Genomic DNA, 27,948 nt, shown 5'->3' with positions numbered 1-27,948 from the left:
AAGGGTGCGGGAGACCCGCAGGTGCACGGGTCAGAGTCCGGGGCAGCCCCGCGGCGCCCACGCAGCCGCCAAGCCCGCGCTTCCCCGCCAGCCCCGCGGGGGGCCGTGGTTCCCGCCGCGCACTGCGGGAGGCGCAGCAGGTGCGCGCAGCAGGTGCGCGCAGCAGGTGCTGGACACGGTGTCTGACGCGCAGCATCTCTGGGCGCGAGAGAACAGGCGGACACCCCGACAGGCAGACGGAGGGTCTGAGTAGTGCGGGAGTCCAGGCGGCCGGTTTCCCCGCAAACACTGCCTACAAACCCCGTAGGAAAACGGCACGAAATATGCGCCAAATCGGTCACTTACTGTGTCCAAGGGAGAGAGGAAGTTTGGGAAACCGGTAAGCCCTGCCAGGCCCGTAAAGCCAAACTACAGAATGAATCAAATCTTTCCCCCAAAAAAGATACATGACTGTACTTAAGGTTGGACAGGGAACGCTTCTTTCAACAAGAAATATTTCCATTTTCTGTTCTTTTCTAATTCTTTATTTGAATTCAGTGTAGTTAACGCAGAGTGTCCTGTTAGTTCCAGGGTGGAATTCAGTGCGTCGGCAGCGGCACCACCCAGCCCTCCCTCCATCACGCGCCCTCTTCGGGCGTCACCCCAACCCTTCCCTCTACCCACCGCCCCTCCAGCAACCCTGTTCTGTTTCTTAGATTCCACGCAGGAGTGACATTTCACGGTATTTGTCTTTCTCTGACTGCTCATTTCACTTAGCATAATGCCCTCTAGTTCCTTCTACCTCTGCGGAGTTATCAGGAGCACACCTTGCGGCCAATGAAACCTCGGAATCTGGTCTCTGTACTACGTCTGCCAACGGAAACACACTTCCTTCTGTTTTCACATACCTTGCTCTTTCAGTGAATACTCTCCCAAGCTACTGATCACTTCCTGCTCCGAACCGAGTTCTTCACTGTAAGTACTTTGAAATCAAGCAATTCTTTAAAAGCTTATCTTAGCACTGGGGGGAAGAAAAATTTGGGGCTTTTTTTAAGTATTTGATTTCTTTACTTTCAGCTGAAAGACTGTTTTCTTAACTAACTGCTTTAAATTTAGTCAAATTCAGCAAGTATGTGCCAAACATGTTTTAGATGCCATGCTTTTCAAAGGACTGTAGCCTTGAATTCTTACCAACTACTATTTCCAGCAAAAAACCCTTATCAGGTGTTATGTTTACTAACTTGATCACTAATTTCATTCCTTATATTAATACATATGCATATTTACTTGTGCTAGTCTAATTTTTTTGTGCTTTGAAAATATTTTATTTCATCTATCCAGTAAAATGTCAGAAATAGGAGATGGAATTTGGGGGTTTTACTAATGAATCATGAGAATCTTTTAATTTTCAGTATGAAAGGAAGAAAACAGACGAGAATGTTTCAAAATTAAATATGCACAGAGATGTTACCCTTCTCACCTACCATTACATTTTTACCTTTGAAGCTTAAGAGATGAGACATTGGGGCGCCTGGGTGGCTCAGTGGGTTAAAGCCTCTGCCTTCCGCTCTGGTCATGATCTCAGGGTCCTGGGATCGAGCAGGGAGCCTGCTTCCCTTCCTCTCTCTCTGCCTGCCTCTCTGCCTACTTGTGATCTCTGTCAAATAAATAAAATCTTTTTTTTTTTAAAGAGATGAGAGATCAAGAAACAAAAATGTTTCAATTAAAGTGAAAAGAATCGGGTGTCTGGCTGGCTTAATCAGTGAAACGTGGGACTCTTGATCTCCGGGTTGTGAGTTTCAGCCTCACATTGGGTGTAGCGATTACCTAAAAATAATTTTTTTTTAAAAAGTGAAAAAAATCGGGACACCTGGGTGGCTCAGTTGATTAAGTGGCTGCCTTCGGCTCAGGTCATGATCCCAGCGTCCTGGGACCGAGTCCCACATCGGGCTCTTTGCTCGGTGGAGAGCCTGCTTCTCCCTCTGCCTCTGCCTATCTGTGCTCGCTCACTCTCTCTCTCTGACAAACACACAAATAAAATCTTTAAAAAATAAAAAGTGAAAAAAAATCAAAATTTAGTAGTAAACACCAGAAAGAAGAAGAAAGTTTAAGTAATAAATTTAGTACCTGAATTGATTAATGTAATAGAGTAATACATTAATTCTATTGGTTAATATCCATAAGATGATGGGCTGTTCTTCTCAAGAGTTTGTGTTCCAAGGCAGGGGACATAGATATGAGGTTAGTCGTAACTAAGACCAATTGGTGAAATTAGGGTGTTTAACATGTGAGCCAAATTCTACAAGATTTCCTAGCATTGAGGCCATTCCATGAAAGGAGTTGGTAGTCTCTCTTCAAAACGTGTGCACAAAGATTCCCAGCTCAGTTCCTCCTGTCTCCATTTTTTTTTCTTTTCCCTGAGTGGAATTTTCCATCACTCTCTGTTCCTGTGGGATCAAAGATGGCACCAAACAAAATAGCTATGGGGTCACTTAGTGATGGGCAGAGCCACTGGCCATCAAGGAACTACAGACATCTTAGTCCCTACCATATCTAACACAAGGCTTCCACATGCATTGGCTGCCCAACAACTGTTTGCTGAACTAGATTGCATTTGTAGTTGTTAGTAACAGAGGAGAAATGAAATAGCCCCAGGCCATGGTGCGACCAACTGTGTTCTGCAAAGTCACTGGCACTGGGATGTCCTGGGATGCCCGGGTTCTGAGCAGGGAGCCGACAGCAAAGGAAAGAAGGAAGCTAGTTCAGCCTGTGCTCCTCAGGCAGGCTGGAGGCACTGGCATAGGCTGTTATCTGCCTGGAGAAAAGAATGATTTTTCTGATTCTCACCAAGCTGTGTCTACACAAAAGAGCGACCTTTCTCTGCACAACAGCATCATCTGGCTTAGGAGCACCCTGAGAGTGCTGGGGACAGATTCCTACACCCCAGCCCAGCCCATTTCTAAAATAATTTTGGAGGATAATACCCAGGATTCTACCTCGGAAACAAGCTCTGCAAATGGTTTTTACACAAAGTAAGTGTTGGGGACCACCGACACGGGGAGACAGGCTTGTAGATCTGGTCTCAGAAAGTCTTAGCTTCTTTACTGGGCTTAGAGAGATTCCAGGCAGGTTGTCTTCTGTTACCACAGCGGCTCTCGACGGCCCCAAACACGCTGCAAACCTGCCTTGAACACCTGGGGTTGAAACGGTTGGGGACTTGGTGGCCGCCGCATGGGATTTGCAGGTCACTTGGACATTGTGCATTTGTTACGTTTCGAGATTTTGCTGCAACTTGAAGCTCTCTAGAATTTGTGAGATGATATTTAGGCCACAGAGCTGCGCATCGGAGTGTTCGCTTTCTCCTCTCCATTTTACGACTATCAAGAAGGCGTTCCCCGAGTAAGAAATCTCGTGCGCGTTTACAAAACCCTTTTCAAAATCCCCTCCCCCGGCCCGGTAATGTCTGCGACCCCGGTTCCGCGCAGCTCTGTCCTCCGGGCCGGGCAGGGCAGCCCTCGGCCCCCGCAGGCCCCGTTCGTCGGGGAGGAACTTCCCTCCAGCGCCCGAAACCTCCGGGGCCCGCGCGGGGCGCGCAGTTATCCGTGCGGAAGCGTCCACGGAAGCACCTGCGCCCGCAGGCTCCACGCCCGAGGAGGAAAGCGGGCGTCGGGGAAGCAGCAGCGCCCGAGCCCCGACTGCCGGCCGAGGACTACGCGCGTCGCCGAGCTGAGAAAGGGACTTTTTGTGCAGATGCGGCGCGGCCAGCGTGGGCCGCTGCCCCGGACCCAGCACGGGCCCCCGACGTCGGAGGCCCCCGGACCGTCCCGCCTGCGGGGCTCTCGGGCTCGCGGCGGCCTGTGGGAATCCCGGACCCTGCAGCGCCCCGAGGGCGACAGTCCGCGGAGGGAGGACGACCCCGCGGCCGCAGACACGTGACTAGTCTGAGTCTTCGGGCCTCCCGGAGGACAGCGGGGGCCGCCGGGGCCGGGACGCCGACCGCGCGCTCTCCGTTCCGCCCCGGCCGCGTCGCAGGGCCCCGCGCGGCCCCCGCTCCCCTCCCCCCGCCGTCCTCGCTCCCCTCCCCGCCCCGCGCCGTCCCCCTCCCCCCGCGCCGTCCCCCTTCCCTCCCCCAGCCGTCTCCGCTCCCCTCCCCCCCCCCCCGCCGTCCCCCCCCCGGCCCGTACACCCCCCGCGCCGTCCCCCCCCCCCCCCCCCCCGCCCCCCCGTCCCCGCTCCCCTCCCCCAGCCCCCCGCCCTCCCTCCCCTCTCCCCCGCGCTGTCCCCCCCCCTCCCTCCCCCCCCCCGCCGTCCCCTCCCTCTCCCCTCCCCCCCCCGCCGCCGTCCCCGCTCCCTCCCTCCCCCGCGCCGTCCCTCTCCCCCCCCCCCCCCCCGCCGTCCCCGCTCCCTCCTTCCCCCCCCCCCCGCCCCGTCCGTCCCCCCCTCCCTCCTCCCCCCCGCCGTCCCTCTCCCCTCCCCCCCCCCCGCCGTCCCCCCTCCCTCCCTCCCCCGCGCCGTCCCCTCTCCCCTCCCCCCCCCCGCCGTCCCCGCTCCCTCCCCTCCCTCCCCCCCCCCCGCCACCCCCCTCCCTCCCCCCCGCGCCATCCCCCTCCCCTCCCCCGCGCGAGCTCTCGCGGTCTCCGAAATGAAGTTGTAAAAACCTGTATTTCTTTTAAACAATGGAAAAGAAGAAAAAGAAAAGGAAAGAAGGAAGAAGCTACGCCGGTTGCGGGAACACGTTTCTGCTCCCGGAGGGGCTGGAGGCCCCGAGTCCGTCCGCGGGATTCACCGGACGCCGCGTGCGGGGGTGCGGGGGCCGCAGCGCTGGGGTCACCCGCAGTCGCGACTGTTCTACGGACGTTACCGACTCGCTTGTTTGAGAGAGAGACAGAGAGAGGCTGAGCGAGCGCGGGGGCGGACGGCCCAGGGGAGACGCGGGCGTCACCGGCCCCCGCAGGACCGTCCCCGCCGGCCAGGGGCAGGGCTGGAGCGCGCGGCCCGTGCGCCCGGGAAGGCCGCCTCCTCCGGGCGGGAACCGGGAGCCGCCGGGCCGCGGCGCTGCGAGGAGGGTCGGAGGCCGCTGCCGCGGAGGAGGGGTAGCTTGGCTCGGCCGGACCCCGACCTGCCCTCTCTCGGCCCCTTGACCTCCCCGCCGGACCGGAGCCCGAGCACAGCCCGACGAAGGTCCCCGCATTCCGTCGCCCAACACGCGCCGCTCCTCCCGACCGGCCCGCGCGGGGCGGCTCTCCCGGACCCGGCAGCGCCGCGGACCCCCCGGTGGCCGCCGCGCCGCTGCCCCCACGGACCCCCCGGTGGTCACCGCGCCGCTGCCCCCACGGACCCCCCGGTGGCCGCCGCGCCGCTGCCCCACGGACCCCCCGGTGGTCACCGCGCCGCTGCCCCCACGGACCCCCCCGGTGGCCGCCGCGCCGCTGCCCCACGGACCCCACGGACCCCCCGGTGGCCGCCGCGCCGCTGCCCCCACGGACCCCCCGGTGGCCGCCGCGCCGCTGCCCCACGGACCCCCCGGTGGCCGCCGCGCCGCTGCCCCCACGGACCCCCCGGTGGCCGCCGCGCCGCTGCCCCCACGGACCCCCCGGTGGTCACCGCGCCGCTGCCCCCACGGACCCCTCGGTGGCCGCCGCGCCGCTGCCCCACGGACCCCCCGGTGGTCACCGCGCCGCTGCCCCCACGGACCCCCCGGTGGCCGCCGCGCCGCTGCCCCACGGACCCCACGGACCCCCCGGTGGTCACCGCGCCGCTGCCCCACGGACCCCACGGACCCCGCGGTCGTCACCGCGCCGCTGCCCCCGCGCTCGCCGGCCCCGCAGCGCGGCGGGTTCTCTCTTGGCGGACCGCGGGGAAAGGCCTTTGCAGCGGGTTTCCTAAGAGCGCAAAGATGAAACCCAAAATCCACTCTAGTGATCTTTGTAGAAAGGCAGACCTGGGGCGCCGGGGCGGGGGGGCGGGGGGCTGAGTGGGGGGATGCCTTGGCGGGAAACAGCTGCCTTTGACTCAGGTCAGGATCCTGGGGCCCCGGATGAGCCGTGCTCGGTGTGGAGCCTGCTGCTCCCGCTGCTGCTCCCCCTGCTTGTGCGCTCGCTTCCCTCTCACTCTGACAAATAAATAAAACCTTAAGAAAAAAAAAAAAAGGCAAACTTAATAAATTTAAAATAAGTTTTAAGTGCTCTGGATGTAGTATGGTATTTTATACAAAAAAAGAGAAATCCTTTAGAATACTTCCTAAGAATGGTAAAATTTTTATAATGCCTGTATTTACATTATGCACTGCTTGAATTTAGGAATATATTTTTACAGCACTGGTAGCAGATTGTTTTTGTGTTTTTCACTTTAAATCTTAGGGGGCTCCCCTCTTCCCATGTTCTTTTTAATGTTTTGTTTGGCTATTTTTAAAAATAATTTTAGGCTTAGAAAAATGCTGCAAAAACAGCACAGACAGTAACAAATGTTGACCAGGATACCAGTACTTAGAACCTTCACGCAAAATGCAGCCATTTGGGAAAACAGTTGGAAACAGTTTTCAAAATGCTACAGGTGGTGAGCACTGCTACCTTCCAACATGCTAAAGGCAGAGTTACCACTTTGACCCACAACTTTGACTTCTGGGTATCTATCCAGGAGAAATGAAAATAAATGTCCACACAAAAACCTGTAGACAGACAGTAAGTGGAGCCTTCGTTAATAATCAAAAAGGAAAACACTGTAAATGTCCATCAACTCCTGAACAGATAAACACAAGATGGTTTGCCCACACAGTGGAATGTTACTCAGCCGTACAGAAGTACCGGCACACGCTAGAACACAGATGAACCTTGAAAACCTCACACTAACTGAAGGAAGTCAGTCACAGAAGACTACACACAGTCTTGTATATCCCAGGGATATGTTTTAAGACACGCCAGTGGATCCCTGAAACTGCAGATGGTACCAAACCCTATATATACGATTTTTAAATGCATACATAACTATCATAAAGTCTAATTTATAAATTAGGCATAGTAAGAGATTAGCAGCAATAATAATAAAACAGAACAATTGTGGCCATATACTGTAAAAAAAAGTTATGTAACTATGGTCTCTCGAAGTGTTATTATATCTACTCACCCTTCCTGAGCTGATAAGATGCCTACGTGAGGAGATAAAGTGAGGTGAATGATGTTGGCTTCGTGAGAGCTCCAGGTGACCACTGACTGCTCTAGGCAACAGCACTAGGCGACTGGACCTATGTCAGAAGGAGAAAGTTCTGCTTCCAGACCTCAGCGGACCCTAGGTAACTGAAGCCACGGAGGAGGACTACTGCACCATCTGATTCCATTTACATGAAACGTCCACAATAACCAAACCAGTAGAGACAGATTAGAGACCGTTGGGAGCTGCGGAAGTGAGGGGATGTGGGGAGTGACTAGTAATAGATATGGGTATTTTTAAGGGATGTGTGATAGAAACATTCTAAAATTTGATTATGGTGATGGCTGTGCAACTATGGATCAGCTATAATTTCTCAAGTATACATTTGAAGTGAGTGAATTTCATGGCATGTAAAATATATATCCCTCAATAAAGCTATTTTTTTTTTAAAGTGCACAGCATCCCTGGGAACCCTTCACCCAGGTTTCCTGATTCTTGTTGTAAATCACATGACCACCGTGAAACATTGAAACCAGGAAATTAACATTGAAAACAACTAGCTAACAAACCGACAGATCTTATTCAGATTTTCCTAGTTGTGCCCCTGAAGTCCCGGGGAAGGGAAGAGGAGTCTTTGGCGCCCGGGAGCCGGCCTGGTCCAGCCAGCGGTATGGCTATGTACTGGCCTGGCACTCACGCTGGATTGTTGTGGGGTTTCTTTGTTTGTTTGTTGTTTTTGTCTTTTTGGAGATGTGATGGACATCTAACATTATATTAGTTTCAGGTGTACAACCTCATGATTTCAGACTCGTACATATTGTGAAATGTTCACCGTAATAAGCCTGGTGAGCATACCACGACATATGGTACAGATTTTTTATAGAACTTTTTTTTTTTTAAGATTTTATTTATTTATTTGACAGAGGGAGGGCGCACAAACAGGGCGAGCAGCAAGCAGAGAGAAAGGGAAGCAGACTCCCCGCTGAGCAGGGGGCCCGATGCGGGGCTCCATCCCAGGACCCTGAGATCACGACCTGAGCTGAAAGTAGACACTTAACTGACTGAGCCACCTAAGTGCCCCTTGATGAGAACTTTTAAGCTTGATTCTCTTAACAACTTTCAAACATACAATCCAGTAGTATTGACTATAACCACCAGAGTGCATCCGCAGGCTCGCTTGTTTTGTAGCTGAAAGTCTGTACCTTTTAATCACCTTCCCCCATTTCTCCCATACCCCACACCCCACCTCTGCAGCCACAGAGGTTCTGTTCTCTGTATCTGTGGGGTTGGTTTGGTTGGCCCGTTGATTGCTTGGTTGGTTTTAGACCCCACATACAGTATCTGTCTTCCTCTGCCTGGCTTACGTAACCGAGCATAGTACCCTGCAGGCCTATCCGTGCTGTCCCTCACGCTAGATCCTGATGTTCTTCTCTTACGCATAAAGAATTTCACAGAGCATCGATGTCAGATAAGGCTAGTCTGTGACCATGATGGATCAAGATGAAACAAGTGCACTCCGTAATCATATTTGGAGATACATTTGAATTTTAGACATTATTCAAGCCACAACCGACCAAACGGTGTCCTCTCCTGGCTAGTCTGAGTGATTGCTGCTGCTACACCTCTGGCAGAATTAACCTTGCATTCCTCCGTGCTCCCCGTAGATCCTATTAATAGACTCAAAGGTAGGATTGTATTCCGCTTTTGGGGCCACCTCCATTCCCTTGATCCTCCTTCAAATCTACCCAACCAAAAAGTGTTTCTAACACCCTTCTCTGGAAACTTCTCACAGTCCCCAGTGGGCACCTTTTCCCTTGCGAGAATGCGCAGTGAACACGACTTTGCTCAACTCTGATTGTGTTCTTCATGGTCTCTGGCTGAAGAGCGTGGACAGCCCCTTTTCTGTTCCAGGATTCAATTCAGGATCCCAAATCGCACTTAGTCTTCATGTCTCCGGAGACTCCTTCCATCTTGAATAGTTCCCTTTTTTTTTGTCATTCACAATCCTGACACTGTTTGCTGGCCAGATGTATTACAGAGTCTCCCTCCATATGTGTTTGTCTGATACTCCCTTACAAGTGGATTCTGAGTATGTTTTATTGGTAAAGTAACGCAGAAGTGATGTTGGGTCCTTCAGCACATGATAATAAACAAGGAGGTGAGCGTCCCTTCATGAGCCTCGCCTTCAACCACTATCACTGTGGTGGCACCGGGGTGGCTCACTCTGTTGAGTGTCCTACTCTCAAGGTCAGCTCGGGGCATGGTCTCAGGGTCGTGAGATCAAGCCCTGCGTTAGGCTCCATAGTCAACGAGGAGTCTGCTCGAGACTTTCTCTCTGTCTCTGCCCATCCCCATCTCAACATAGATCAATAATGATCCCTGTGGTGATAATGGTGATCTTGTATCTTGTATCTCCATCACTCCTTCTACATTCATTAATAGGAATTCTATCATAAAAAAGCACTATATCTTCACCCTCATTTTAAAATTTGTTTTTATTTATATCAGCATGGAATTGTGGGTAGTTGCATTGGTTTATGAGTTATAAACCATTGCTAACATTAATTTGTTGCTCAGATTGTCCTGGTTTGGCCACTATGAGAGCCATCAGATGAGCTCTGAGGTTCTGTCTCTAAGCCATTCTGGAGCCCTTTTTGAACTTTTGGTCCTGGATCAAGAGGTTCCAGGCTTCTCTTGTACTTTCCCTGCTCTAGCCCTGGAATCAGCCATTTCTCCAATGAACTCTGACTCCCTTTTATTGGAAAATGGCATTTCAAAACCAAGATTTGGGCACAAGGTATATTCAGGGATAATGGATTTTTGTTGCTTCTAGGTCCTCTCCGTGGGCGGAGCTAGGAAATAGATTTATGTACACACATGTCTATATCTGTGTGTGTTTGCACGTACGCGTGTGTGTGAATAATCATGATCCCGACAGCACAGGATTCATTCCGCCCTCCTCCTTCCCTTTGGTAATTTCTTTCTCTGACAGTAAAAAACCTCAGTCTCATTACCCACAATATATTTATTTGTTCAAGCCTCGCATGTACATATATACAAAGAAGTTTCAGAACTGTTAACCTATACCCTTGTGAAAAACAAGTTTCCTAACTAGGGACTAACTTGGTTCCTTTTGTCTTTAGCCTTATATTACACGGTCAAAACACGACTTTCTGCCGGCATCACGGTTACCTTTTCCTTCCGCACTCCCGTCAGTGCGTTTCTAATATTAATCGGAATACAGTCAGGTTACTTTGTCACCGTGTATATTGCCTTTGGGGTTCTTTCCACATTCTGATGGACTTTAATTGTCCCTCTGTGTGTTGACTTAATGTGTGACATACTAGCATGATTTAGAGGAAGAGCCACACAAAAGGGTACACTTGGGGTATCCGCCCAGCCCTACACTCCATTTCCATCATCTTGTTCTTTTCACCCCATGTACTCTGAACATGACACATTTATTCATCTCTGGTTTATTCTTTCTGTATTTCTCATTGTACAGTATGTTTTCTTATATCCCCTTAGTTCTCATATGAAGGGTATCAGACAACACGTATTCTTTTGTGCATGGCTTATCCTGGAAACCATTCTATATCAGTTTATAGAATAGGTTATCCTCATTCTTTCTTTGATAGCTGCATAATGCTCTCTTGTAGGGATGTCCTGTTAGAAAACAAAATTCAACGGAGTAACATTTCAGATCTTACTGGCTTTGTTCAATGATTGTGAGTCAGGCAGCATGCAATCTACTGGGCAGAAAGGAACCGCGAGCAGCTGTACCAAAGGAAAGACTTCTACGGACAGAAGGGAGCAGGCACAGGGCCGTTATACTAGACAAAAAAGCAAATAAATGGTTATGCCGGGTCAGTTTTCTTTAGGGGTTCGCAGGGGTCTATCAGGCAGGTCATCTAACAAGAGCAGATTAGGCAGTTCCTGACGGACTGGCTGAAGATTCCATTTCTGGGAGGGCTGAAGTGACTCTCGATGCAGCGACGCGGGGTTTAGCCCGAGTGCCTGCCTTGTCCCCGACAGAACGTCATTATTCAGCCACTCCCCGAGTACGCGAATAACCTCAGACATGTACATTTTCACATGGTTGGAGATCCATGCTCAGGGGCATTTCAGGAAGTGGGAAGACAGGGTGGAGTGGTGACTGCACACGAGCCCCGATCCGCATCCTGCGAGCTCCTGCCCGGCGGCCGCGTTCCCAACAGCAGCACTTGCCAAGAGAACGCGTGGCATGTTTTTTAATTTGTGCCAATCTGACAGGCATTTAATTGGTATTTCCTTAACTTTGAGTGAATTTGACCACCTTTTTGATATGTATCTTTTAAGAGTCATTTTTATGTTTTTTTTGTGAATTATCTGTTCCTGCCTTTTTACTATTTTCTTAACTTTAGGCCTTTTAAATGTCTCCCATTTTAGAATCTTCTTCTTTAAATACTTAATGTTGGGGCTCCTAGGTGGCTCAATAGTTAAGTGTCTGCCTTTGGCTCAGGTCATGACCCTGGGGTCCTGGGATCAAGTCCCGATTCCAGCTCCCTGCTCAGTGGGAAGGCTGCTTCTCCCTCTCCCACTCCCCCTGCTTGTGTTCCCTTTCACGCTGTGTCTCTCTCTCGGTCAATTAAATAACAAAAATCTTTAAAAATAACAATAAATAAACAAATACTTAATGTCAGGGAAGCTGGGTGGCTCAGCTGGTTGGGCGGCCAACTCTTGGTTTCTGCTCAGGTCATAATCCTGGGGTCCTTGGTTCAAGCCCCACTCCGGGCTCCCTGCTCAGCAAGGAGTCTGCTTGAAGATTTTCTCTCTTTCTCTCCCTCTGCCCCTCTGTCTGCTCATGTACTCTTTATATATATAAATATATATTTATTTATATATATTTAATTATTAATTATATATATAATATATATTATATATTTATATAAAGAGTACATATATACATATATACGTACATATATACGTATATTTGTACTCTTTATATATAAAGAGTACATGAGCAGAGAGGCATGTATATATAATAATATATATAATATGTATATATAATAATATATATTATTGTATATAATAATATATATTATTTTATATAATAATATATATAATAAGTCCTTGAAAAAATAAATAATGTCAAATCTTGTGCTTTGAGATACTTATAATCATTTTATTAAAACTTTAAATGTGTGGTGTTTGGGTACTATACTCACTGATGGGCAAGAAAATGCCTAGAGCTACTTGCTGATAGTGATGATGTTCAACAGAAACAAATAGTTAAGAGACCCTTTTTAAGCTTTTCCTGCTTTCTAAAAAAAAAAAAATTAAACTAGTTTATCCTCATCCAGAATAACTGAGCATTCATTTCATGATACCGTTTGCTAAGATTCGCATCTATGAGAGCGGACCTGGATAATTTATTATTAGCTGTGATGAAACCTGGCAGATTTAGGTGCGTTTGAACCATTCTTGCGTGATATCCTTTCAGCTGATAGAGAAATATCCAAGCTATAATCCTGCTTTTAAAACTATCCCTGGTGTCATACACTGCACTCTCTTCTTGTTCAAAGGAACCAGAAAACTAGCTAAGCGTTAAAAAGTCATGAGAGCTGTAAAGAAACCAGCTAATTCAAGTAAAACAAAAGTGTAAAATAATATGGAACAACGTAGATACTTTGTATTGGACCTGCTCTCTGTATGCAGAAACTAATAAGGCAAATATTATGACAATGCTTGAGTATCTTGAAGCACTGTATTTTCAGTTTTAACGTGTGCATGTATGTGTGTGCTTCTCAAAATGTCCTGGAGACTGAAGTGGAAATGTATGACATCCCAGTTCCCAGCACACTGTAAGGGAATCAAGCCTCCTGTAAGTGCTTAAATCAATGAGGCATGTGCCTTTATGAGGGTAACATTGTGCTTGGTGCTAAAGGACTAAATATGAAAGGGGGTGCCAGGTCTCAAGGAGGTCACGATAAGCCGATGGCGATGTGACAGTGTCCTCAGCACAGTGACGGAGTGGGAGTCCAAAGCCAAGAGGCAAAGGGTCTGTGGAATGAGCCTGAGACGGATTTGAGTTCCACAGTTTACTTAAACTCCCTGAGGGTCCATTTCCTTATCAACTCAATAAAAATAATAATTCCCACTCTGCCAGGCTGTTGTAAGATTAGGTGGACAATGTGAGTCCAGCAGTGTCTGCGGGAGAGTAGAATCTTGGTGAATATTGGGTGATACCATTACCAACAATTGTATATGGAAGTCATCAAAGTTCCCTGCTATGCTTTTGTACATGATAGCCTCTCTCCCCTATTTTACCTGATACCTGATACCTGGTACCTAAACTCATCTCCAGACTTGATCTCACTGAATACTATCGATAGGGACACCTGGGTGGCTCAGTCGGTTAAGCATCTGCTTTCAGCTCAGGTCATGATCCCAGGGTCCTGGGATCAAGCAGGAGTCAGGCACCCTGCTCAGTGGAGAGCCTGCTTCTCTTCTCCCTTTGCCTGCCACTCTGCCTTCTTATGTTTTCTCCCCTCCCCACCCCTGCTCTGTCAAATAAAATCATTTAAAAAAAAAAAAAACAACTCTCAAAAAGTATGTGAGGTGGTTAGGTCAGAAACCGCTTTCATGTCATACACTAATAAATGGAAACTTAAATGACTAGACAGGTAAACGACTAGTCCAAGATCACAGAGTTTAAGAAACCAGGATTTAAGCAAAGATACTCTCACTCCAAATCTAATCCATGATCTATGACCCCCCCACTGCCTCTGCTGGTAGAAATTGGGATTAACTTCACAAAATGGACTTCATAATACACTTTGCTGAGACATACTGTCAGGACTTGTCCCAACATGTGTCGAAGGGATCCCAAGCCGGCACTGAGTGGGGGACACAGGCTTCAGGTAAACTTGAAGTGAAGAACTAGGATACAAAAAACCTGGAGAGGACTTCTGTGGTATTGTGCTTTATAATAAGAAATACGTATATGGTTTTATCTCTGTTCATGGCACGGAGCGCACGGAGCTTCTAAAATCTTCAGAATCTCTTAACTGATCAAGAGCGATAAAGGTGTTCTCTTATTCACACCAAGCCCCTCTCAAGTACGGGGAGTTTATCTAGAGAAGTGATTTTCAGAAAACCCTTGAGGATGGGGCTGGTTGCCGGGAACCAGCCTTGTGATCAGAGGGCTGGAACGTTCAGCCCCACCTCCCAGACTTCCAGGGAGGTGAGCGCAGCTCAACATTGAGTTCAGTTACCAGTGGCCAATGGTTTAATCAATGATGCTTAATGCAATAAAGCCCCAGAAGGATGAGGTTCAGGAAGCTTCGGGGTTAGGAAGCCAAGCAGGGGGGCAACCCCAGACTCCACGTGTTCTGAACTTGTGCATCTCTGCATCTTTAGTTTCCTTGGTTTCACAGCAGTGATCCAGTAAGTAAACTGTTCAGCTATTTTCTGTGTGAGCCCCTCTAACTGATTGAACCCAAGGAGGGGTCACAGGGACCTTCAGGCAGTAGCTGGTGAGTCGCAAGTGCGGGTGACAGTCTGGGCTGGTAGCCGGCACCCGAAGCGGAGAAGTAGGAGCCGTCTCGTGGGGCTGAGCCCTGCGCCTGCAGGTCTGAAGCTCCATCCTGTTCGGCGCGGGTGGGCACGGAGCTGGACGGTAGACACGGCAGCTCTGATTGCAGAACCGCTTGGTGTGGGGGAAACCACCAAACATTTGCTGAGCAGAAGTGAAGCAGACTATCCGTGGGTAAGCAGAAAACAGGGGAGGGTTGTTTATTATTATTATTATTATTATTATTATTACAACTGCTAATCATAAATAAATCCAAAACAAAAAGAAACTTATAAAAGGAGCAGGAGGGGAAAGGTATGTTTGCACCAAAGTTTCGGATGGCGCCATATGAGCGAAGCCTGCTTTCTGCGGTTCACTACTGTGGGCGCTGCAAGGTGGTCATCTGTTCCCCTGTCTTGTGTGGATACTAGAAGCCTGTCTAAAAACAGTACCAATAATCCGGTTTTTCTCCCTTACTCTGAAAGAAGCAATCGGTCCTTTGATCAGTTCAGTGAATTCCTTCCCCCAGGGACCTCTGTCCTCAGGGGAGTAGAGAGAGAAATTATATTCTTCAAAGATCAGGAACCAGGGGCGCCTGGGTGGCTCAGAGGGTTGAGCGTCTGCCTTCGGCTCAGGTCACGATCTCAGGGTTCTGGGACGGAGCCGGTGTGGGGCTCTGCTCAGCGGGGACCTGCTTCTCTGTCTTCCTCTCCCCTCCCCTTGTGCTCTCTCTCTCTGTGTCTCACATGAATGAATAAAATCTCTTTTTAAAAAAAAAGATCCGCACACAACTTAATCAAATCATCTCACTTGCCTGGGAAGCAGAATGCCTCAAAACAGGTTTCCATGAGCAACCTTGAGTCTACTCACACCAGCTTTTTCCTTTCCAGACCACAGCCACTGAAGACCCTGCCTTGGAAATGCAAGCCCAGGCCCCGGTGGTCATTGTGACTCAGCCTGGATGTAGTCCCATGCCCCAAACCTCGAACTGGCAGACGGGCATGTGCGACTGCTTCAGCGACTGCGGAGTCTGTAAGTGCTGGGAGATGTGCCCGTCGTCGCTGGGGGTGGGGGGTGGGGTGGCAAGGCCAGAGCCCTCCCTCTTTCCTCCCGTGTGGTGTAGTGAGGGTTCCCGGCCTCCTACAGGGCACCCGGCACATCGGCCAGTGAATGGGAAGCGAAGGAGAAAGTCTTGTGCTGGTTGTAGGTCATTTTTCTCCAGCACATCAGTCGATAGTCGTACTTCTAAAATAAGTTCTGGTTAAGATGGTGTAAGGAAGCTGATGATTCTCACAGTGGTGGGTCTGGTCTAATGATCGTAAATAGACCGTACGTGAAAAGAAAAGAGGTATTTCCAATTTAACTTGATTTAAAAAAAGAAGAAGAAGAAAGAAAGAAAAAGAAAAGCGACTCTTCTTGTTGCGTATGTAGACTCGCTCCTTCCGAGTTACACAAAGCATTCATCCATGGCTGTGACGTAAGCTCCGTCAGGAACTCTTTAAACTGATACATTTAGGTTTTTATACACCTGAGAATAAGGAATTCTAAAGGCTGTCAGCTTCTCACCCGGAAAAGGATCTCTGCCTCTTCTTTGTTTCCTTTTCGTGAACCTCTCCAAGTGCAGCTGGGGAGCCACGCTCGGGGATGGGGGTGTCAGAGGGGACCAAAGAGCTCAGCTCTTGACCCAACCGAGGAACAAACAGGCACCCACGACAAAATTTGCTCCGAGGTTGGTTTGCCTGCCTCAAGCCGACAGAGCGCCCTGAGAGAAGGAAAGAAAGTACGTCAACCTTAAAGTACCAGTGACAGTGAAATTCGGATCAAGTTGACCCTTGAGCAACATGGGTTGGAACTGCGCTGGTCCGTGTAGATGCAGACTTTTTGTTTACAGTCCAGCACTATAAAAGTATCTTCTCTTCCTTGTGATTTTCTTAGCATTTTCTTTTCTCTGGCTTCCTTTATTGTAAGAGTACGGTATGTGACACGTACAGCATACAGAATGTGCATTAGTAAAGTGTTGAGGGCATTGGTAAGGCTTCCGTCAATAGTAAGCTATTCGTACTTCGGTTTGGGGGAGTCAAAAGTTACACGCAGATTTTTTGACTGCGCAGAGGGCCAGCGCTCCCAAACCCTCACATTGTCCAAAGGTCAACTGTACATTAGAAAGCATAGAGAGAAAAAAAATTACCTAGAAAACGGAACAATGGGTTTGCTCATTGGCTCTCGCTTCTTACCGGATGGCCTGGGGTGATGACTTACACTTCTGAAGACATTAGTTCAACATTTGCCATTCATAGTAATACTACGTGACTCCATCACTAAAACCCTGTAAAGGTGAATAGCTTTGTCCTGCCTCTTGTATCCTCACTCAAATAAGTGAATTACAAGGTCTAATAAAGCTTAATTGCTTCATGGCAGGACTTTTTTTTTTTGAGAGAGAGAAAGAACATGAGGGGGGAGGTCAGAAGCAGAAGCAGACTCCCCACTGAGCAGGGAGCCCGATTCGGGGCTTGGTCCCAGGACGCTGGGATCGTGACCTGAGCCGAAGGCAGACGTTCAACCGACTGAGCCACCCAGGCCCCCATGGCAAGACCTTAATTACAGCCCTGACCAAATCATTCTCCCTTCTTAAAATATTTCGGTGGTTCCTTATGACCTTCATCACCAACTCCACACACTCACGCCATCATCCAGTCGCCAACCTGCCTCGACTTCCAGCTCTATCCCGGTCCCACCAGCCATACTGAATGGACACTGGCTATTGCCAAGACGTGCCAAGTGATGTCAGAGGCGCTCCTCCCCCGTTTGTCTACCTGCCAGATTCCACTCGGCTGTCAGTGCTCCGATGGAGCGGCACATCCTCTCAGAGCCGTTTGAGGCCTCATTTCCATGGTTGACCCCTTGACACCTTGAGTAGGTTTCCGCTGGGGAATTTTCATGTTATTATCTGACTGCTCTCCTAGACTCCAGAAAGAGGCAGTCCGTTTCGAGGACAATCTCTGGAACATGGCTAGGTTTCTGTGAGTCGTTCAACAGATGAGTGAAGGCAGGACGCGCACTTGCCACGGTGTGTGGAGGACGGAAAAGACTGGGTGGGGCGAAGGGAAAAGCCGATGCAATACCGGGCAAAAGCATGGTGGATAGCCTTGGCAGCAAGATGTGTGGCCAAGACCCCATGCCTGGGACTGTCGTTCATGAAAGCAAACTAGCTTCCACAGGTGGCTGGAACAGAGCGGACTAACGCATGCCTCTGGCTTCCTGTGTCCAGGTCTCTGTGGCACATTTTGCTTCACGTGCCTCGCGTGTCAAGTTGCAGCGGACATGAACGAATGCTGTCTGTGCGGGACGTCCGTCGCAATGAGGACCCTCTACCGGACCCGATATGGCATCCCTGTGAGTCTCTTACAACACTGTGACATTCCAACATGCTCCCATATTGAAAACCATCATTGTAAACCTGCAAGCCATCTGATGGGGTCCCTCGTCCAAATTTGCTTGGTTGGCATTTCCTAGCAAGTGCAACCTTCTATCCAGTTGCCGTAGCAAGAGGTGTCCTTGGTTAGGTGACCTTCTAGGTTTCCGTTAAAGACCTTAGAGCATAAGCAACTCTCGTATCTGCATGTGTATCAGACAATGGATGGGGACTATTCAGGACCCAGCATGCCCCAAGTTCATGATAGAGGACACCTCACTGAAACCTTACGCCAGCTGTGCCTATAAAGTGAGGGGGTCCACATTTTACAGATGAGGACTTTGAAGTTTTCAGAGGTGGAGTACCTCGCAAAAGACATGCACTTGGAGTAGAAGTTGTCGATATTCAACCCTGCCTTTGCATGAAGGTGCCTTCCATGATGCCACAAGCTGCCCTCTATGTAGTAGGTAACTCACCAGTCAAAAGAGATACAGATGATGCAGACCTGGGCACACACAGAGCCATATAACAAGAGCGACTGTAAAGAAGAGGTTCATGTGACCGTGAGGGCTGGCAAGTCCAAACACCACAGCAGCCGGGCAGGCTGGGAGGAGCTGCAGCCCGGCTCTGAGACAACGGCCGGCAGGATTTCTCTCCTGCTCTGGGGAGGTCGATCTTTCTCTGCTACGACCTTCAATGGCTTGGATCAAGCCTGCCCACATCACAGGGTATAATCCACGTCGCTTAGGATCCACTGATTTAAATGTTACTCTCGTCTAAAAAGTCTTCATAGAAACATCTAGAATACATGGGTACCATGATCTAGCCAAGTTGATACATAAAATTAAGCATCACGGGGAACAAATGACATGGCAAAATATATTAGGAAAGTGTTTAATTCCATTGAAATTATTTTATTTTTTTCATTTAAAAATGTTTCTTAGTGCTTTGATTACAAAAATAATACAAGCTATAGACCTAATTTTATGACAGATTCAAACACAGAATTATGGAAAGTAAAAAGTGAAAATCTGACCCCTTTACACACAATCAGCGTGTTATGTCGGCAATATGCAGTGTGCAGACCCTTGTTAACATGTTCACAGTACTCCCCTGCATCCATAATGTACTCAGTCGCTTCCTTACTGATGGACGGTCAAGTAGAGCTGCAGATTAAATAGTTGTTAGGACATGGAATTCTGTACGTGCACTGGTACTTCTGTAGTCTGGTGCCCGAGATTAGATTGATAGATCCCAGGGTAGGCACGTTCAAAATTTGAAAGATACCATCAAATACTCCTCCAAAAGGATTGTATCAACTTATAATCCCGTAACATTAGATGTGTGCCCCATACTGGGTAATATTTTTTATGTTCACATCAAGATTAAAACAACAACCAAATCCCATTTGCTTCTCTGAAGAACTCTTGGCGCTTCCCACGTCCCGCATCCCAGGCAATGTTTTCTGTCCTTACAGTTTGCATTGTCTGCAGTTTATGGAATCCAAGTGTCAGTCTCTACTCCTCTGCCCACCTTCTTTTAGTCAGCGTACTTATTTTGAGATCCACCCACATTCTTAAGTGTTCTTAACACAATAAATTAAATTAGGGAAAAAAGAAAATATTTGGATGACAAATAAGTATATAAAAAGATATTCAACATTGGGTCACCTGGGCAGCTCAGTGGTTAAGCCTCTGCCTTCGGCTCAGGGCATGATCTCAGGGTCCTGGGATCGAGTCCTGCATCGGGCTCTCTGCTCAGCGGGGAGCCAACTTCCCCTCTCTCTCTGCCTGCCTCTCTGCCTGCTTGTGATCTCTGTCAAATAAATAAATAAAATCTTAAAAAAAAAAAAAAGATGTTCAAATCATTAGAGAAATGCAAATGGAAACCACAATAAGACACCACTATTCAACTATGGGAACGGCTAAAATTAATCAGACTGAACCACACCATATACAGCCAGATATGGAGGAACTGAAACTCTAATGCAACGCTGGTAGGAGTGTAAAATGCAGTTTCTTAAAAGTTAAACACACTGAGCCATTCTACTCCTAGATATATATTTTTTCTTTTTTTTTCAAAGATTTTATTTATTTATTTGACAGAGAGAGATCACAAGTAGGCAGAGAGGCAGACAGAGAGAGAGGGGGAAGCAGGTTCCCCGCTGAGCAGAGAGCCCGATGCAGGGCTCGATCCCAGGACCCTGAGACCATGACCTGAGCTGAAGGCAGAGGCTTTAACCCACGGAGCCACCCAGGTGCTCCTACTCCTAAATATTTACCCCCCAAAACATATATCCATACCAAGACTTGCCTCAGATGTTCAGAGTGGTTTTGTGTGTAACAGCCCCCAACTGAAAACAATCCAAACGCCCCCCAGCAGGTGAACTAACAGCGATCCAGTCCTATAATGAAGGAGTGTTCAGTAATAAGAGGGATGAGTTATTGATACAAAAACCTGCATGAATCTCAAGATGAATTGAGTTTTAAGTTGTGGGTAAAAGAATGAAGGGCCATCACTAGTTGGTAAAAATGTGTTGTGGGTCATCTCTAAGGACTAAAAGCAATCAGGAAAGACCTATGCAGCAAAAGGAAGAAAAGAAGCAAAAAAAAAAAAAAAGAAAGAAAGAAAGAAAAGAAAGTGGGGGTGGGGAGGCACGTCTGTGTGGCTGTCGGTTCAGCAGCCGCCTTCCACTCAGCTCATGGTCCCAGGGTCCTGGGACCCAGCCCTGCTCGGGGCTCAGCAGAGAGCCTGCTTCCCCCTCTCCCTCTGGCCCTTCCCCTGCTTGAGCTCTCTTTCTCCATCTCTCCATGTCATATAAATAATAAAATAAAGTAAAGTAAAATAAATAAAATAAATCAGTGAATACCAAACATGAGACGGTCCAGCTGTCTCACGCGTGACAGCAATTCAGATTTCTCTGCTGTGCCGAAATACCCTTTGTTCTTCCTTCCAGTGAGTCTGTGTTAAGTCCTAGGGAGGCGGATCTCCTGGAGGATGGGTGAAGAACTGCCCCCACGGCCAGCACCCCTCTCCCCTCCTAGGGCCCCAAAGCCCGCACGGGGGCCTCTGTTAAGTTCACCTGCCTGCTGCACCCTGGGGCCAAGCCACAGCCGCAGTGAGTGCAGGGCTGGCCTGGCAGAGGGGTCCGGCTCCAGTGAAGCTCCGGCCCTCCAGTCCCCAGCCCGTTCCTCCTCCTTCCGAGATCCGGGTTCCGGCTTGGGGGGGGGGGTTAGGCCGTGCCCTGTCCATGACTCTGTCAGGTGTCAGCTTGCCCCGCTCTGTTGGACGTTCCCGGCCGTGTAAGCCCGTGTGCTCCCGGCTTCCAGAACACCACTCGGAGTTTCTGGCCGCCGAATAGCCCCGTCCCCGTTTTCCAGTCGGGTTTTACTTATTTGCCGAGCTCTGCGAACACCTGGCTTGATGTTAGGTCATCCAAGTATGTCAAGAAAAGTGGTTGTGCACAAACTTCTCTCTCCCGCCACCGCCTTCCCAGATCTCTGGGGAGATTTTCCTCCCAATCAAAGGCGTTGTTTGGCCACTTTTTGAGTTTTCTGTTTGGAGTGTTGTCTGTAGAGCTCCCAGGATAAAAGATGAGAATTTAGTTCTGTTTTCTTCTCCTTCCCCGCCACAAACATGCGCCCTTTCCCCAGCCCACTCCCTGGCGTACCGGGGCGTGTAATTCGGACGAAATCCGTGTTTGGCACTTACATTATGAGACGGAGTTTGCGCTCCAGAGCTGAGTCATGGAGTGAACTATGACTGCTTTTTCCACTAAACTTTGTTTTTCCTGGTCTTAATAATTCTTGGTGTTTTCATTAGTAATTTCCCACTTACTTACGAGTTGTTTTCCACTTACTTTGACCCCCAACTGCCTCAGTTTTCTCAGTCTCTTTCCAACCTATTCAACACATCAGACGTTCTACCATTTTCTATCTCGTCCGGGGAACAGGGGCCTCACCTACAACCGCCCCTGGGACTAGTCGCTCTGCGTTTGTGACGCTGAACTCCTGGCCCTGGGATCTCCTCTGCCTTCACGTTCCAGGCTCCGTTAGCCTCTCCCACGGGTTAGGCTCCTGCTCTTTACAGCCCGCATCTCAGTCCTCCTGGGATCTGTCCCTTGTTGCGGTGGAGACAGCCTCTAGCAGCTTCCTGAGACAGGCAGGAGGTGTGGGGAAATTTTGAGGTTTCACTTTCTGAAACTGTTTTTCCCTCATAGTGATTGACATCTCCTATATGTAATATTGCAAAATACAGGGAAACTTTTGATGGCATTAAAGGAGGAGTTATATGGAAAACTCTGTTAACATTTTCTTAAATGTGTCCATCCAAACTCTGAATTCAAAGGATCAGTTCTTTCTGCTTCTCTTCAAAGTGCCTTAAAAATCCACAAGTCCTAACTTCCAAGGAGGTGGGTTTTAAATTTCTGTTTCTCTTCATATTTCCAAACAGGGGTCCATTTGTGACGACTATCTGGTGACGCTCTTCTGTCCCCAGTGTTCTCTCTGCCAAATCAAGAGAGACATCAACAGAAGGCGAGCGATGCGCACTTTCTAGAAACTAATGGTAGGTCCCAGAATCTGCGTTTTGCTTGAAATATAATAAGGGCTTTGTAAATTATCCATTATTTTAAGTAATAATTCAATAATAACAATTCCTTAAGTCTCTCAAAGGTTATCTCAATATAATGATCGGTTTATTGTGAGGATTTATTGGTTTCTTCTTATGAGGAAGACAGCTGCACTACCTTGCTGGGGCCACCGTAACTGTGGCTTACACAGTTCTGAAGGCTGGGAAGGCCACGATCAAGGTGTGGCCAAATCAGTTCCTCCGAGGGCTCTCTTGCTAGATTACAGACGGCTGCCTTTTCACTGTGTCCTCAAATGGGGGAGAGAGAGTAAGCGCTGATCTCTCTCATCATGAAGACAGTAATCCCATTGTGGGGGCTCAACTTCCTGACCTTATTTCAGAACTAATTATCTCCCAAGGCCCTACCTCCTTATGCCCTCACAGTGGGGATTAGGGTTTCAACAGGTGAGTTTTGCAGGGGGCATAGACATTCAGCTTGCAAAAATAGCTTTATGTTTTGAAAAACATTTTAGTAAATAAAGGGATGGTGACTTTTCTCAGAATTCCTTTTTCTTCGTTAATGAGGCACTTACCACTTGTGAAATGCCAGAGTGTAGTGAGCTACAAAAGATGCAGAAAACACGTCCCCTACAAAGACAATCAAACTGACAAAAGAAATTGGCAAATAACTATGAAGTAGTAGAGCAAATGAAAACCGCATATTATGTAATATTTGAATTGACTGCAGCAGGAAGTGTCTATCCAGAATAAGGGGAGAGAGACTAAACAGGAAAATCGTATTGGAAAAAGCGAACTCTGCAAGGGGTCATATAGAATATAGAGTATTTGGAAATGTTATATAGAATCTGAACTTCTGAAAATTAGTCAAATCATTTCCAACTGATTTTTCTAGTATTCTCAGAACGAGCTATTAAGTAGAAATAAACATGGTTTTTCTCAGTCTGCTGTAGCATTTACCCTGAGTACGGGAAGAAAGCATCCATTTTCCCATTGTTGGTAATACGCCGCTTCATTTTTCCAGTGGACGAGAACCCTGTATAGGTTAAGAAATATGGAGGATATATTTTAAAATGTCATTTATTTAGCAAATAGTGTATCAAGTACCTAGTCCTAGGCAGGAGAGTGCTAAGTGCTGTGGGGACAGAAATAAAGAAGCTGGCTCTCTTGTCTTTAGAGACTGTATACTCTGAAGGAGAAGGTCGGACAGCCTCTAGACAAAACGACGGGCTTGACTAATGCCTTTAGGCCAAGTGCTATTTTATGTGCGGAGGAAGAACAGATTATATTCTGTGAGATGTGGAAATGAAAGGCTCTTGAAAGCAGTGGGGTTTTGCTCTAAAGAGGAAGTGAGTATCAAGGTCACAAGAGGAAAGGGATGGCACTCAGATCATAACCACGCGGATTCAGTGAAGACACTTGGAACACGGGCGTGGCGGGGAGGTCTGGGGCAATGCCGAGGTGGGCCTGGAGCCGCGCGAGCCAGCAGCAGTCCCGCGCCCCACCCCTGGGCCTCAGGGAGCGGACGAGGGAGCAGTTACCAGAATCCCAAAGGAGTGCGCTCTGAGAAGGCTGCCCTCAGAGGACCCGTAACCTCTCACACTAGAGGGCAGGAGCAACCCGCGGCAACCTCACGGGAAGCAGGCCAGAGGAAAAGTGCCCTGCTCTCTCCCCCAAGTTCTTCTAGGCTGTCCACTGCTGCAACGCACAGCCCGCCGCAGGCAGGAAAGTGCTGCCCTGGTCTAAAGTCAGCCTCCGGGGCACACAGCAGGGCAGACAAGCAGGGAAACGGATCTGATGGGGCAGACACTAGATCTCACACGAGAGTTGTGACTTTACAGAAACAGACGTTGCTTCTAATCAGCAACAACATTAGTGAAGCTATAGAAGCAGAAAGAGGGAAACATCTTTACGAGTTTAGGTCCATCGACTTGGCAAGAACATCTAAGTGGGAGAATCACTAGCAAAGGAAGATTTTAAAAGTGAGTGGGGGCCATGGCACGCAGTAGAAGGAGATTAGGCTAATGATTTGGCCTTTTATTTGGTAAGCAGTTGGGGGTTACTGTAGGCTTTATGTAAGGAATAACGTCAGTGGAGCTAACCCTTTAGAAGAGTTACTGACGGTGTGCAACACAGACTGGACAGGACGAGGTCAGCAGCAAAGATCAAGAGTCAGACCACTTCAACCCTGTTTATTTAAGTAAATACACGAGACGGGTTGGGCAAAATATAAACCCACACATACATAATGAATCCTGACAACTGAACTTATTATGTTTTTTTTTTAACCCCAGAGAGATTATCTTACTGGATCTTTGAATTGGTTTGAAGTAAAATGCCTTGGTGTTCCTGACTGTGGAGCATCACCTTGAACTCCACATTATTCATCAACACTGAAACTTTAGATATGCAAGTACTTGAAGTAGGAAAAGCAAGAGACAAAGATCAAAGAATAACATGATTTCTCTTGAAAATAGGTTGAGGGGCACCTGGGTGGCTGTCAGTTAAGCATCTGACTTCGGCTCAGGTTGTGATCTCAGGGGCCTGGGACCGAGCCCCCGTGAGGGACTTCCCTTCGCTCAGTGGGGCGTCGGCTTGTCTCTTTCCTTTGGCCCCTCCCCACCCTCAAACAAATAAATTTTTAAAAATAAATAGGTTGAAAGGGACAAAGGAACCAACAGAAGAATCTCCAAATTGTGGACGTCGGAACACTTGCAGCAACACAGTAAAGTAGTATTAGATTATAAATGAAATTTTTAGAAAAGATTATAACCAAAGTAAAGTATCTGTGAGTCCATACTTAGATATACATGTGTCTATATGATACATGATTAAGCAAACAAACAAATAAATAAATGGGGGAGAAGAGACAAATCTTCCAGAAGCACAGAATTGCAAACAATGTACATGTGTATTCCTCCCTCAAGGGGATGGTGCGTAACTGCCCACCCCTTTCCAGTGGGTTTGTACACTGACGTCCTTTCCGAGAGTACAGTATGAAAAGGGGGGAAAAAGCGTGACCTTATAGTGGAGAAACCTGACAAGTTCAGCCAGGTGACCAAAGGGAACCTCATCGGTGATAGGCATTCTGCAAAACACCCAACGGGTACTCGTCAAAATCGTCAAGGTCGTCACAAACAGGAAGTCTGAGAAACAGTCGCAGTGGAGAGGAAACTAGGGAACATGATGACTAAATGCGATGAGCTATCTTGGGTAAGATCCTGGAACAGAAGGAAGACATTAGGTAAACAACTGAGAAACAGAAAGAAGTATATGCTTTGCTAAATAATATTATGTATCAACCTTGGCTCGTTAGTTGTGTCAGACCTACCTTAGTGAGACCTACCTTAGTGGATGGTAACCGGTAGGGAAATTGATGCAGGGTATATGGGAACTCTCTGTACTATCTTTGCAATTTTTCTGTAAACCTACAATGATTCTAAAATTTAAAGTTTATTGAAAATAAAAGCGTAGATTAAGAAAATTCAAACCTGTTCTTTGTGTGTCCCTTGTAGGTGAAAAGCTCTCCCTGAAGCCGTTGACATCAGCAGATATCTCTTCAGCTTGAGTCTTCCTCTGCCTTTTGCAACTGAGATATGAAAGATCTGTGTGATTACCCCCCCCCAATAAAATGGAATTTTGATTTATTTTAAATGAATGTTTTCCGTTAGTTTTCCAAACTGGTCCAGCTCAGTTTCTCTTTGCTTTCCTATTATTAAACTTTCTGGCTTATGAATTTTGTGTTACGTTTGGCTCGTAAATCAAAATAAAAGATTTTACTAACAAGATTCTTTATGCTTCTTTGCTCTCGGTGTCTTTGTGTCATTAATTTTAAGGGTCAGTCTCATAGTTTGGTTTCTTCGCAGGAGAGTTTGGTCCATGGCAACTCAGTTCTCTTTCATCTAAGAACTTTGATACAGAAAAAAAGACTATAATGACAATCATAAGACACTTATAACACATTTGGCCAATCTTTTTGCTCTTTATCGCATTATCTATAAGTATTACTACTGCCGGCCGAGTAACAGCACACTATGCCCTGCTTCCTAGCTGCACGCCTGACAGGTGTGTGGTGTGGATCTCCTTTTTCTCCTCACTATGAAGATTCAGGACAAGTCATAAACGTTCCGTGATCAAACTCAGCATGACCCAGTTCTGATTAAATATTGATAAATGCATAAAGCAACTTTTTTTTTTCACATTCATTATTCTATGTGTTCTATACCCGTCACTTTGCCCTGATGAAAACCTCACTCCATGGTCCCCTTTGGTTCTCTCCCCACCTTGAACCAAGTCAAGGGTTGGGACGGGGAAGGGGAGGCAAAACTACTGGAGAGGTTTATTGTGCCATTCCAGAGAGAGCAAATGTGGAGGTGCCTTACTGGGCACTCGGCAAACCGGAGTGTTCTTTTTTTTTTTTAAGTTTTTTTTTTTTTTTTTAATTTATTTATTTGACAGACAGAGATCCCAAGTAGGCAGAGAGGCAGGCAGAGAGAGAGGGGGAGGCAGGCTCCCTGCTGAGCAGAGAGCCCGATGCAGGGGCTCGATCCCAGGACCCTGAGATCATGACCTGAGCTGAAGGCAGAGGCTTTAACCCACTGAGCCACCCAGGCGCCCCAAACCAGAGTGTTCTACCCCTTCTCCTCGCCCCATGGAGTTGGGTGCTTTGCAAGGTTGCATCTGGGATCTGCTCTTTTCACAGCTCGTGTTGTGTCATCTGCTCCTGCGGCTTCAACCGTCTCCTAGATGTCAGGGAGGACCGTTATTTCCAGTCTCCCCCTTCCTGATGACATTCTGAACGACTCTTCAGCTGCCTACTAACCGAGTCCATCTGGTTGTCCCTTAGACCTCTGTATCCCACGTGTCAAATGGTATCACCACTTACTTAGCTGTTCAAGATTCAAACTCTAAGTACCAGGAAGTATCAGTGAGTCCTGAACGGACTAATCACCCTTCGCCCTTCTCCTCACATCTAATCAGCCACTGGCTTCTGTCACTTAAATTCCACTTGATAGCCCCAATGGATGACCTATTTTGCTTGCTGCTCTATCCCCAGGGCCCAGAACAATGCCTGACACGGGCTAGATACCTACTCCAATCATTCACAGAACGGATCGATCTGTCCTCTCCTTGTCTTCACTGCCATGGATGTGGTCCGAACCTTCATGAGGACTTCGAACAGTCAGGCACAAGCTCCTGAGCTAGTCCGCTCGCCTCTAGTAACTGCAGTTCCGCTACCCTCTTTCCAATCCATCTTAAAAACGTCCTG

The 27,948-nt window shown here is 48.1% G+C and overlaps 1 protein-coding gene across 2 annotated transcripts; it reads left to right on the top strand.

Moving 5' to 3' along the window:
- The first annotated feature begins 708 nt into the window (after nucleotides 1-708).
- Nucleotides 709-26,467, top strand: PLAC8 (placenta associated 8). Of its 2 annotated transcripts, none has more exons than XM_004777339.3 (5): nucleotides 709-954; nucleotides 15,571-15,712; nucleotides 17,949-18,073; nucleotides 22,545-22,658; nucleotides 26,195-26,467. In XM_004777339.3, the coding sequence occupies exons 2-4, from the start codon at nucleotides 15,601-15,603 to the stop codon at nucleotides 22,647-22,649; spliced, it is 342 nt and encodes a 113-aa protein (XP_004777396.1). In that variant the 5' UTR covers nucleotides 709-954; nucleotides 15,571-15,600; the 3' UTR covers nucleotides 22,650-22,658; nucleotides 26,195-26,467. The 2 variants fall into 2 exon arrangements, with proteins under 2 accessions (XP_004777396.1, XP_044933339.1); XM_045077404.1 differs by lacking the exon at nucleotides 709-954 and adding an exon at nucleotides 2,875-3,011.
- Nucleotides 26,468-27,948: the final 1,481 nt, after the last annotated feature.

Source organism: Mustela putorius, unplaced genomic scaffold (assembly GCF_011764305.1).
Source record: "Mustela putorius furo isolate JIRA1106 unplaced genomic scaffold, ASM1176430v1.1 tig00000040_pilon_pilon_pilon, whole genome shotgun sequence".
NCBI lineage: Eukaryota > Metazoa > Chordata > Mammalia > Carnivora > Mustelidae > Mustela > Mustela putorius.
The sequence above is the reverse complement of the archived record's forward strand: the minus strand, read 5'-3'. Positions and strand labels throughout refer to the sequence as shown.

Excerpts from the sequence above, each read along its gene's own strand:
- PLAC8 (XM_004777339.3), top strand. The coding sequence starts at position 15,601 with ATGCAAGCCCAGGCCCCGGTGGTCATTGTGACTCAGCCTGGATGTAGT. Across the intron at positions 15,713-17,948 it reads CTTCAGCGACTGCGGAGTCT|GTCTCTGTGGCACATTTTGC; the intron begins GTAAGTGCTGGG and ends TCCTGTGTCCAG. Across the intron at positions 18,074-22,544 it reads GGACCCGATATGGCATCCCT|GGGTCCATTTGTGACGACTA; the intron begins GTGAGTCTCTTA and ends ATTTCCAAACAG.